Source organism: Parasteatoda tepidariorum, chromosome 6 (genome assembly GCF_043381705.1).
Source record: "Parasteatoda tepidariorum isolate YZ-2023 chromosome 6, CAS_Ptep_4.0, whole genome shotgun sequence".
Classification (NCBI taxonomy): Eukaryota; Metazoa; Arthropoda; class Arachnida; order Araneae; family Theridiidae; genus Parasteatoda; species Parasteatoda tepidariorum.
Genome location: NC_092209.1, coordinates 7,351,219 through 7,364,347, shown reverse-complemented (window position 1 = coordinate 7,364,347; position 13,129 = coordinate 7,351,219). Strand labels below are relative to the sequence as shown.

Genomic DNA, 13,129 nt, shown 5'->3' with positions numbered 1-13,129 from the left:
CGTTTTCGTGTTCTTTTCATGTATTTAGCATTTTAGTTTTTTTCTTCTTAAGCGTTGTAGCTATATAAAATAGGAATTTAATTATTTTTGAAGGAACGATCACACTTACCTTGGATCTCTTTGGTTTTTCTATTCTTTATTTTAACAGTTTTTATTAAATGTAATTAGTTATTTTCAGAAAAGTTTCAGTTTGCAGGTAAGCACTTAGATTTTAATATTGAAGTTTCATGATTTGCTTTCATAGTAACTGTTGTTCTAAAGTATTCGTTGACTTCTTAAAAACCCGATTACTGACATGGCAGAACCGCCTTCCAAAAAGCTTTGTATTATGTGAAAGAAAAAGATATTAAGAGATTCTCAAAGAAGAAGAAGGGCCCAAGAAACGTCTGTGGAACGTCAAAGAAGGATGGACCGAATTTCGACAAGCAATTCTAGAGCCCAAGAAGTATCAGAGAAACGTCAAATAAGATTAGAAGAGGTTTTCAGCTATTGGCCAATGATGATTTCGAAAGCAACTTTTGTATGCTTTTACAATTTCTGAGGCCTTTTAAAAATAAAAAAAATATTTCTTCACCTGATAGTTATATTATAGGTTAGGTTACCATAGGCCTTCGGTTACCATAGCAAAGTTACATCTTCAAACATCCTCAAGAGCTATAACACATCTGCAGCAGAACTGGATATGAAGACTTTAATTGTCCACTAATCTTCAGATTTCCTGCTATGTTTTAAAAAACTTTATTTGTGAAAACCTTTAGCGTGGAGGACAGCTGGCAGCCTTTGGCGGCTAGTATAATAATAATATCAACGAATCAATTAATATCAAATATTTCGGACATTCACCAAAGCGATTGTTTATATTCACCGGTTAAAGTCAACAGACTCTTGATTTCCGTTATTCACGGTAACATATACAATAATAGATTGCTACACTTTTAATTAGCTTAATCAGCTTTGTTAATTAATGAGAATAACAGTCCTAATTTAAAAATTTCAAATCAAAAAAGATGCTGTAGAGTGCACGAGCGAGTAAAAAATAAGACAACCGAATCAATTTATATTACTTTTAAAATCATTTATCATGGCTGAAAGCCCTTATATAGCAAGACGGAAAAGAGAAAAAAAACTGGTATGTAAGACATTTCATTCCAGCATTTTTTTCGAAAAAAATAAGTATCAAGATATCTTTTATAATTTTGGCATATATATAAAACTGCTTCTTTTCCAAGATAAAATAGATATTGTTGAATAATTTGAAAAAGGAATAACTGAATAGGTTTTACTACCAGTCTTTCCTCTTTTCCGTCTCGCTGGCACGTCTGTCATTTATTGAAATTTTTATAACGATTCATAAATCTCGTTCAATGCGATAATGCAGGCAGATCTATTCTCCATGAAAGCAAAATTCTCTTGAAAAGTCTGACAGCAGATACGGATCTCTTGAAATCTCGAAAACAGTAAAACCTAAGCATTAGTTTAGCCATGTTAATGGATTGGAGGGAAAATAGTAATTAAATATTTTATTATACAACAAGAGATCTCTAATAAGTTTTTTTTTTCAAAGTTGAGAGGCTCACGAAGTTGGGCTGCCAACTTTCTTCGCTTTTTGTAAAAAAAAATCTAGTGGTAGCTAAGTTAATGTTTTAANCTTCTACCAGTATTTTCTCTTTTCCGTCCCGCTTTCGGGCGCAACACCCGGCGTGCACGCGTTATGAAACGTTGCTCAAATATCTCAGTGCGCTACCGAAAAGAGGAATTAACTGATTCATTGGATTTTTGAGACAGCTAATGGGTCATGGCTGAAAGCCCTTATATAGCAAGACGGAAAAGAGAAAAAACTGATACGTAAGACATTTCATTTCAGCATTTTATTCGAAAAAAATAAAATATCTGTAACTATCAAGATTTCTTTTATAATTTTAGCATATATATAAAACTGCTTCTTTTCCAAGATAAAGTAGATATTGTTGAATAATTTAAAAAAGGAATAAGTAAACTCCTCCCAAAAACTAGCTATAACTGAAAAGGTTTTACTACCAGCCTTTCCTCTTTTCCGTCTCGCTTTCACGTCTGTCATTTATTGAAATTTTTACAACGATTCATAAATCTCGAATGCGATATTGCAGGCAGATCTATTCTACACCATCTCCATCAAAGCAAAATTCTCTTGAAAAGTCTAAAAGCAAATACGGATCTCCTGAAATCTCGAAAACAGTAAAACCTATGCATTAGTTTAGCCATGTTAATGGATTGGAGGGAAAATAGTAATTAAATATTTTATTATACAACTAGAGATCTCTAATAAGTTTTTTTTTCACATTGAAAGGCTCACGAAGTAGGGCTGCCAACTTTCTTCGCTTTTTGTTCAAAAAAATCCAGTGGTAGCTAAGTTAATGTTTTAATTTATTATTTTCCATTCATATAAACTTATTTTCCATACCACTACATATGAAAAGTTTATATGCAACACTGTATTTTCTAGTTTTTCGAGGTGAAGCATTTACAGTCCTGTAAACTACTACGCTTTTAGCAAACTATTTAATAAAGTGGTAGACAATTAAAAGCGAAAATTTTCATAGTTTTTAGTACCTTTAGCAACATTTTAAAAGCCTCACCACCAGCCTTACCAATAACAAAGTGGCATTGCTTCGGAACTTTTAAATCATTGATATGTAGTGGTCTTGAAAATAAGTTCAAATGAATAGTTAAAAAATATATTAAAACATAAACTTAGCTACCACTAGAATAAATGTTTACAAAAAGTGAAGAAAGTTGGCAGTCCTGCTTTTAAAATGTTGGCAAAATTACCGAAAATTCAGAAAGCTTCAGTCTTTAAATTTCCTATTACTCTATAAAATATTCTACGAAAAGCGTAGTAGTTAGGAAGCCGGGCGGAAAGTCTATATATCAATATTAAAATAAAAAACAATAGATGGTGGTAAATCATTTCCTTCTATCTTGTTTTCGGGGGAAAACTAATTTTCAAAAAATCACTGTTTATTTAAATCAATCTTTTTAATGAAATTATGAAAGGATACACACATAAATATTATAATTTAAATACATCTTTCTTTCATGAATTCTTTGTAAAAGAAAACTTCATCATCACTGAAACAAAACTTTTAAAAAAATCATAGTCTAAATAATGTAATTATCTACGATATTACTGAAAAATTATTTTACTTTTTTTGAAGATAATTAATAATTCAGTTTGAAATCAAGTGATTTAACATCTATTTTATTTATTTAGATTATTAATTTATCTAGGTTAATAAGACTGTCTTCTTTGTTTAAGATATGCCAAGTTACAATAATATAGTCATGTTATACCAAGCCTTATCTTTTTTTTTAAAAAAAAATCATGTTCCATAATTATTTTATTGGCGTTTAAGCGGGGAAAAAATCCACATATTTTGTCGTCCAGTGGTCAAACTTTGATATACATTTAATTGTCCATTTGCCTGACTGTTTCTAAAAGATGAATTGCTTCTAAAAATATGTATAAGAAGTTTTAACATCCTTTTTTAATTTGCCAGAAATGAGAAACCTTATTATGTAGTCAAAAAATCAATTTACAAACAAAAAAGAAAAAAGCCGAAAACTGATTATTTTTTGTTACAGTTGGAGTCTTAAAAATTCTTTTTTCATGCAGTTTCTATTTCCGTATTAAAAATTCATTTCACATAAAATAAACTGAACTTCTCGACTAAATGAAACTCTCCAAAATTATTCACTATTTAAAAAAAAAAAACATCGAGAAACTATAAGTACTGACAAAATATTCTATGTTGTGATCATTCTCTTTTTCAGAAAAGTATCGAAATTTGTTCGCATGCTCATATTAAGACAAGTGTAATAGACATTCAAGTTTTAAATGTATAACTTTTGTTGCAGATGTTGGGCCATTCCTGTGAATCCATATGAATGGGTAACTAATAGTCCGAATTTGCTTAGTCTAGTCGTAAGTATAGCTTGTTTTTTATGAAAATTAATAATTATAGATATTGTAAGATGAATATTTGACGTATAAAAAAATAAAATGTTATAACAAAAGCATGATAAAAATTACAATAATTAGATTTTAAGAATGTTAGCAATAAATTGTTTATCGTGTAATATTTTTTTTTATATAATAAGTAACAATCATATTATATAATTTGGTTATTTAATATAAAGGTATAAAAAGTTTATATTTCTATGTGTGTCCCGGTAGAGGGGAGAACAAACTGTAAAGGGTTAATTTTCTTAAAAAAGTAGTTCCCTGGCTGTTTATCCTCTTGTAACGTTCTCGACACATACTAGCACCAGGCCTGAAAGCGGGACGGATACGAGAAAATACTGGTAGAAGAACTATTTCAATATTAGATAATATTCGGGAGGAGTTAATCTATTCTCAACAATAACAATTCACTGTAAGGAAATTTTTCACGGCGAAGAAGCAATTCAATATGAAAATTGCATCCGTAAAAACAATTGGTAGTTATGGATTTTTATTATTCTGGGAAAAAAAACTGAAAAGGGAAATTTATTTGTTACCAGTTTTTACTCTTTTCTACTTATATGATCTTTCAGCCCTGACTAGCACAGGTGCCAACCGGAAGCTAATTAACATTTTAATATGACTATTAATGACTCCCAATATTACCATTTCCTAGTCCTAGTGTTTCGATTTTATTGGGCACCTGGGCCGCGAAGCGGCCCCTATCCCATTCATCTGGAATTTTAGAACAGTTTTGGTTGAGCAATGAGGTAAGCAGGCAATGGAGTTGCTTTTATGAATGTTTCAAGCTCTTTGCTTGAATAACTAAAAAGGAATCAAAAATAAATTGAGCAGCTTGCTCTAAACTGTGTTTGTTTGATTTTGGAGTTGTTCAGAATTGTATCAGCATGAGTAAACGTTATTTTCAGAAAGGTTGATGAAATTATTTGTTTTGATAGTTATGATATGAGGCGTCGGAGGTGAAATGTGCAGCTATTGGTCTGTAGTTTTTATCTTTGATATAATTTTCAAATTTAAAGATTTCATTAAAATTTGCTGTTTTACATTCTATGGCTTTATCGAAAAAATCTGCGTTTAGCTTGTATATATGCTGTGATAGAGTTGGTATTTTGAGGTCTGCATGTATATTGGTATTCCGGATGAACCATCTTGCACAGGTTATTTTTCTAAGGATCTTGTTTTGGCATTGGTTTAATTTCTTCAGTAGATGTTGAGTTATCGTTGTCCAGGCAGGTGAGGCATAGGTAAGTATTAAGCGGATCATTGCTGTATATAGTAGCTTCTATAGTTTAAGTGACATATTCTGATTATATATAAATGGTTGTATGGCTATTAATGCTGCATTTGCTTTATCTATTGTGCTTTTGATGTGATCATTCCAGGTGAGTTTGTTATTGATTATAAGGCCAAGATAATTTGCTTTTTTAACTATTTGTATTGGTATGTTGAACATTTTTGGTTGAAGTTGTGGAAGTATTTTAATTCTTCTTTTTTGTATTATTAATATTTGTGATTTTCCAGCATTCACTGCAGTTTTCCATTTTAAGCACCAGTCTTCTATTTCGTCTATATGGTCTTGTAGTTTTTGAAGAGCATGATTTGGGTTTCTGGATTTAATTAATATTACCATTTGTCTTATTAACAGCATATATATCTGTTTGAATTATTTTTTTGTAGTGGTGCGATATACTTTTAATTCTTATTTATTAACATATTTATAGAATGCGTTTGGTACCACTAAAATAAAATTCTTAATCTGAGGAAATTCCATAGCAGTTAGAGAGTACGTTAAAGGATGGTCTTTAGAGAACACCATTTTTACACAAAATAAATATTTGTATAAATTTCGGATGAATTCTTACAATAGATACAAAAAAATTGTGTATTTACTTAATTATGTGTTTTTAAGTTTAGATTTTATAATTTCAAAATGCACATAAAAGGCGGTTTTAAAAAAACACCACGTATACACAAAATACATATTTAACTCCTAGTTTTCTCCCAGTTTTATTTCGAGTTATTTTTTCCCACCACTACAATTCAACAATTCAGAGCCTCATATAAAACTTTGTTGAACTTATGTTACATTATGAAATTGTGTAACTATGTTGAAGTTATTAATAACTTCAACTTTGTAGAAATTGTATATTTACATACCAGCCAAGTACTACAATTATTGTAAAAAATTTTATAGACTGTTAGACATACAAAAACCAAAGCTTTCACAATTTTAGGTAATTTTGCTAAAATTTAAAGCCCCACCATCAAAGTGTATATGAACTTTTAAATCATTTAAGTATAGTGGCGAGTAAAATAAATTTAAATGAATAGTAAATAATGTATTCAAACATGAACTTAGCGGATTGAACATGAACATGAACTTAACCAGCGTAATAAATTTTTAAAAAGGGTTGAAAGTCAGCAGCCCTGGTTACGTAAGTTTAACTAAAATGAAAAATTAGCTAAAATGAAGAATACTTAACTAAAAATAATTTAAATTTTTTAACTACTAGGAAATTATTTTTATAAAACGGATTAAGTTGGCATCTCTGCTTTAGATCTAAATATTGTTGCTTAAATTCTTAAAATGCCAACCATAGTGCTGGTGTAAAATATCCTCAGTGGCATACGTATCATGGGTTAGAGTCCTAAGCCGTCAGACTAACCATGCGAGGTTTTCGTGTTTTTGCTCTCTATGTAATGCAAATGCGTTTTAGTTCCATCAAAAAGTCCTCCACTGTGACAAAATGTCTCCCAGTTCCTGATACAAGAGTTCCCTTGTCTTCTGGAGTTTGTTCAAAATGACAAGGCTATGGAGTTAAACATAGCTAGAGTCATAAACCTAAAATTGGGCAGACTGGTAACAACGGTTTTTTTATAAAGATTTTGCGGAATCCGGAGCAATTAGAGTCTTTGCAAATTTACTTGACATCCAAACCAAACATAAATATTTAGATATTATAGTAGACAGAGAGCTAACACTTTTCTTTTTCGTGAAAAGGAATAACCGTTTTATAAAAAGATACTGGACACAAATGAATTGAGATGCGATGATAGTTCGACAGATTAATTTTAATTTACGATATTAAATAAGAGCTGACAATGAACGAAGCAAGACACTCATTCTTTCTCTCAATAAACATGTTTTTTCTTTCCGAAAATTTCAGGTTTTTGTCTCTGGAAAAATTGCATAGCTGATAAATATTCAGATTTTTGCGAGATATTTTCTTTTTATGAAGTTGTCACAAAATGCATAAGTTCATAAATTTTATCTCGGTTTAAGAAAGTTGATTTTTTTTCTCACTAGTATCCCACTTAAAAGAACTCTGCATATGTACCTATACTTCACATGGAAGTAAAAAAAATGTCCTAATTACAAGGACATAATACAAAATAAAGTTCTCTTCTGTGCAGTTAATGTTTTGCTTACATCATTACCGTTTTTCAATATTTAGTATGTAAAATAAAGAAAAAAAATCCTACATTTTTCATATCCTTCTTGGACAAAAAATTCGTAGTCTTTTTCTGAAATCCATTTAAAACATTTGAACTTACCGCATTTACGAACGATCAAAGAATTGTGTTCAAAAGGGAAAAAAAGTTGATTCCGTAATTTCATTTCTTATTCAAAGGCGGCCTCGTTTTAACTCATTTCCAGCCAATGGAACGGAAAAGTACCTTTCTGTGGCGGTGCGTTAAGTACCTTTATGAAGATAAAAAATGGCTGAGACTTTCTGTTCAAACTAGGTGTGTTTCCTAGAGCCAAATTACTTTAATCTTCAAATAATCGCAATTTGCTGATTTCAGATCGATATAAAAATATTCGTGACATAAATTTATTCTGGTGTGTACACTAATGTCTAGTTTTCATCTCAATAAATTATGAGAATACATTAATTGAATGACCAGTCTTTACATTTTTGAAAGGGTTTCCGAATTCGTATTAGTAGAGAATCTATTGGGACAAAATAGATCGTGCTACTTTTTTCCGTGAGTGATTTGCCAACAAAGTTATTTTAACTTTCAAAGTAGTATTAATGAAATAACAATGAGGGGGGAGTTTGTTTGTTTTTTTTTCAGAAAAATATCGTTAGGTTTTGAAAACATTATAATCTGGTTATCAGGCATTCATGTATTTCCTTGAATTATTAATCGATTTATAAAATTATTAAATAAACGGAAAAGCTTTTATTGCCTAATTTTGTCTTTATCTTGTTAGCGAAAAGCGTCGATTTAAAATGCGGATTTTTATTTTTAACTGAAGGAATAGTTGTAGTAAGCACGCATAATTCCATTATATTTAAGTTTAGAAAAGCATAGAGTTCCAAGAACCCATTTTATGGCAGAGTTATTAAATTTTTTTGTTCAAAAAGAGAACTTGTTGTTGCTGAATTATTTTAATATTAACTCTCATGATTCATCTTGACAGAAAAGGGATTTTACGTACTTCATTTTAAATTACGGAGAATTGCGCGCACGCATCTTCCTTTTTTATTCGGTAACTTATTAATATTTTTGAATAACGTTTGTTTCATCTTATTCATTTATATGTCTGTATAAATTATTATCGGTTATGTTGTTGTAAATCGGACCTTTTATAAATGAGTTTCAAATTATTTATATGTAGTGTTGGACAAAATTGTTTTTATTCTAATTTATTAAATTATTAATGCATTACCTCTGCTACTAAGAAAACATATTTTCTGAAAATACAGAAATTTAGTTTAAAATGAAGGATACGGCTGCGTATATTAATGAGATTATATTTCACTTCATTTTATTAACTTTAGTGTGGAATTTTTTTTACCTCGTTTATCCTCTAATTAAAATCAAGAACCTGACAACCTTTGCTCTTTTGAAAAAGAATTTTCTGAAGTGTTAATTAAGTGATAATTAAAAAAAATCAGTTTTTTTTTGTTTCGTAAGAGCATAAACACACGATTGAATCAATGTTACTAAATATCCGTTACTTTCGTGGAATATTTTCCTTTTAATATTAAAAGTAAGCCGAGCAGACTGTGTAGGGGTCAGGTAACTGCCCTTGCATCAGAAAGGTTCTGGGTTCGAATCCCGGGCAAGGCATGGATGCTCTGTACTATCTGTCCTCAGTGTGGGAACGACGTTGGCCCACCTAATAGGGTGCCCCTGAAAGAGAGGCCAACAAAATCGCCCTTTAAATGCCTGAATTGATGGATGTTAACAAAGGTGGGCATTGGAAGAAAAAAAATATTTAAAGTAATAATAAAATGTGCATTTTAATTTTTCTTTATTCTTAACAAGATTAGATATAATGATTTTGACTACGGCTCGCTTGAATAATTTTAATAAAATATATAATATATAAAGCCTTTAAATAATTAAAATAGTTTTTGATTATAATTTTCAAAGCAAGCTACAATGCTTCCACTACTTGGAATTTTAAGCAGAAATAGCAGAAAACGGCAAACGTATTCAAACCACTAAAGCTACACTTTTAATAATATTTGTAACATTTCATTTTCATCAGTAAATGGTAGTAAAACATAAAAGTGGTTATATAAAGTAGTAGTAGTGGAAATATTTTAAGTGGTAGTAAAACATAAAATTTGTTTTTTATATCTTGAATTTATGAATTAAATTTTAAAGGATTTCGACACATAAGATATAAACAAACATAGAAATGCATGATAACTTTACGTTACGTTTGGCTAAATCAAATCAAAATATTTACTTATGCCTGCAATTATAATTTATATTTCTTGTCACTATTTTTTAAGAAAATCACTTTGTAAGAAGAAAATGTTGGCAAGTTTGTGTTTGTAAATATTACACAATTTTATGTATCCTTTCTTTCTTCGTTCTTTATTTATAAAAAATTGGGCACCTGGGCCGCGCAGAAGGCCCCTATCCCATACGTCATGAAATGGAATAAAAAGTTAAAATAAAAGACAGTTTGAGTTCAGCAGTCTATGGGGAGGCTGTTACAGCTTATGTATCCGTAATTCAGCAACTATATATACTACGGCAAAAATGTCAACCTGCTCCGCTTAGTAAAAAAATATCTTCTAGTGGTAACGTAATTTAAATTATTTTCAGTTTTGTATTTTCCGTTTTAAGTAATTTCATCACCACTACATAGCAAAAATTCGAAGTATGAAATGAAATGTAACTTTACATCCTAATAAGCCAACTGCGACGTTATGCTTACATTTTAAAAATGTCACCAAGAGAAATCTGCAATAAAGTTTTATTTCTTATGACACTTGGAATTTTTGACATGCAGTGGTGGAAAAGTAACTTAGGATAAAAAAATACTAAACTAAAAATTACTTAAATTTCGTTACCACTAGAAAGTATTCTTTCACAAAGCGGGGCAAGTTGGAATTCTTGTATTTACCTCGTAGTTATTTTTTTAAAGAGTGTGCGCAATTATCCTTATTTAATTTATTAAAACTTTTGTGAAAAGCGGAGCAGTTGGCATCCCTGTCATACGGTTCTTTTTTATATGGAGTGATGAAAAAATTACTTAAAATGAGAGATGCTAAACTTTAAATAGCTTAAATTTCGTAACCACTAGAAAACGTTTTTTTACAAAGTGGAGCAAGTTGAGAGATTCTCCTTAGAAACTAAAAGAATTTTGTTCACCAGTCAAGAGTAATTGAAGCACATTAACCTCATATATGTGTATAAGCTTGCATAGGTATAGTTTTAGTCTCTGTTAATTTATCCTTCTGCGTAATGGTGGTTAAAATCGTTCTAAATTTAATTTACAAATACAAGACCCTCCAATTGTTGAGTTTTGAGAAAATATATTTCTTAGTGGTAGAGATTTAAATCAGAAATTTTTAAAACATACAGCCTTGTTTTTAAAAAAAGCATATGCAGGGACGCTCCGCTTTCTGCAAAAGTTTTAATAAATTGGTAGCGAATTAAATAGTAAAAATTGTACAATAAGACCCACTGTTTATAAGTTTCACCAACTGCAATAAAACATCAGAGATACCAACTTGCTCCGCTTTTCTAATGGTAACGAAATTTAAGTTATTTTTAGTTTATTATTTTTCGTTTTATGTAATTTTTTTCACCAATACATTTCGAAAATTCAAAGTCTCATATGAAATACAATTTTATTGCAGTTATTTCGTGGTGACTGCTTTGTAGAGGGCGTAAATATTTTAAGTCAACAAGTTTTAGTATTTAGTTCGCTACCAATTTGTTAAAATTTCTGCAGAAAGAGAGACAGTTGACATCTGATCTATTCTGATCTTGTTTTATGAACTGGGCCACGCAGCAGCCCCTATCCCATCTATCGTGTATTATTTATAATTGTATAAGTTCTCTGAGATCAGCAGACTATGTGGTAGCTGTCAAGGGGCAGTTGACATCTGTCATCAGAACCTGTCATTCTGTTCTTTGAATTTTTTATATGGAACGGTGAAAAAATTACTTAAAATGAGAAATACTTTACAATAAAAAGCTTAAATTTCGTAACCACTAGAAAATGTTTTATTACAAAGGGGAGCAAGTTGTCATTTTTGCATTTGAGAAAAAACATTAATGAATAATATATTCATAATATAAAATATTTTAAGCTTTTATATATCTGTTTAAATTATTTCGGTACATTTGTGAAGGAAAATCCTTTCATTCTAATTTATTGAAGTAATAGTTAGCCATTTTTTACACTGGGAAATTGTTTTTTCAAAAACAGCGGAAATTCCAGTGAAGTTTGAGCGTATGAAACAGAACAGCATAAGTTTTGCTACCACTTTAAGTATAAAAATAAATTCATCCACAAAATCCGAAGGAAATGGCTGATATGAAAATGTATCTATTCCAATATTATCTAATGTTATTGACTTATTTAAATTGTTTTCATTTTTAGCTCAATTTCGCATTTTTGTGTAATATTATTCGTGTCCTTGTGACGAAACTTCGAGCTACGCACACTAATGAACCTAGTCAATTTAGGTAAGTTATAGGCTACTAGTGTACTTGAGTATCTTTCATATGTATTTACTAAAATGTTTTCAACCAATACAGCGTTACGAATAAGCTATGCTCGATCACCCAAACTAGTGCAAAAGCGTCGCGAGAAAAAATTTCCTTAGTCTGGTCATATTCTATAGAAAATGGCATTCAATAATGTTAGTCTTAGATTTTTCTAACACTGAATTGGTTAAATTTTAATTTCAAAGCAACTTATGAACTTTTAACTGTGCACATTCACCATTTATTTCTCTTATAATAAGAGCTGTTTCTCTACTAAGTAGGCGGTTCGTTTCAATTAGAAATAAATAAAACACTCCCTTAAGTTTTCAAATATTTATTACCAGAATCTTCCAGAAAATAGAGATATTTCTAGCACTTAATTACAGCTCAAATAACAGTGCACACACACAAGCTTTTAACCTCAGATGGTTTAATGAACTTACACGTAAATGCAATCGACACTATTGCAATCACAAACAGACTAACAATCCCTCTACAGCCTCTCCTTAAACTTGATCTGAGTATGTATTTGGTATCGTAGGTAGTAGAGCGACTTTATTAATAGCAGTAGGTAGCGGATCGTAGAGCGACTATATTAATAACAGTAGGTAACAGATCGTAGGGCGACTGTCTTAATAGCAGTAGGTAGCAGATCGTAAGGTGACTGTCTTAATGGCAGTAGGTAGCAGATCGTAGGGCGACTGTCTTAATGGCAGTAGGTAGCAGATCGTAGGGCGACTGTCTTAATAGCAATAGGTAGCAGATCGTAGGGCGACTGTCTTAATAGCAATAGATAGCAGATCGTAGGGCGACTGTCTTAATAGCAATAGGTAGCAGATCCTTGAGCGACTGTCTTAATAGCAGTAGATAGCAGATCGTAGGGCGACTCTATTAATAGCAGTAGGTAGCAGATCGCAAGGCCACTCTATTAATAGCAGTAGGTAGAAGATAGTAGGCAGTAGGGCGACTCTATTAATAGCACTACGTAGTAGGACGACTGTATTTATAGCAGTGGGTAACAGATCGTAGGTAGTTTAGCGACTGTATTAATATCAGTAGGTAGTAGTGCAACTGTATTAATAGCAGTATGTACTAGATCGTAGAGACGCTGTATTAATAGCAGTAGGTAGAGAATCAGTATGCGAGAATTTGCAGAAG

General features: G+C 30.9%; 1 protein-coding gene across 1 annotated transcript in view; it reads left to right on the top strand.

Moving 5' to 3' along the window:
• LOC122270104 (calcitonin receptor-like) overlaps nt 1–11,974 on the top strand; it is a 223,762-nt gene extending 211,788 nt beyond the window's left edge. The window contains exons 10-11 of the mRNA XM_043046239.2: nt 3,895–3,961; nt 11,865–11,974. Coding sequence (XP_042902173.1) covers nt 3,895–3,961; nt 11,865–11,954 — 157 coding nt within the window. The 3' untranslated portion in view covers nt 11,955–11,974. The remainder of the gene's footprint in view (nt 1–3,894; nt 3,962–11,864) is intronic.
• The last annotated feature ends 1,155 nt before the right edge of the window (nt 11,975–13,129 follow it).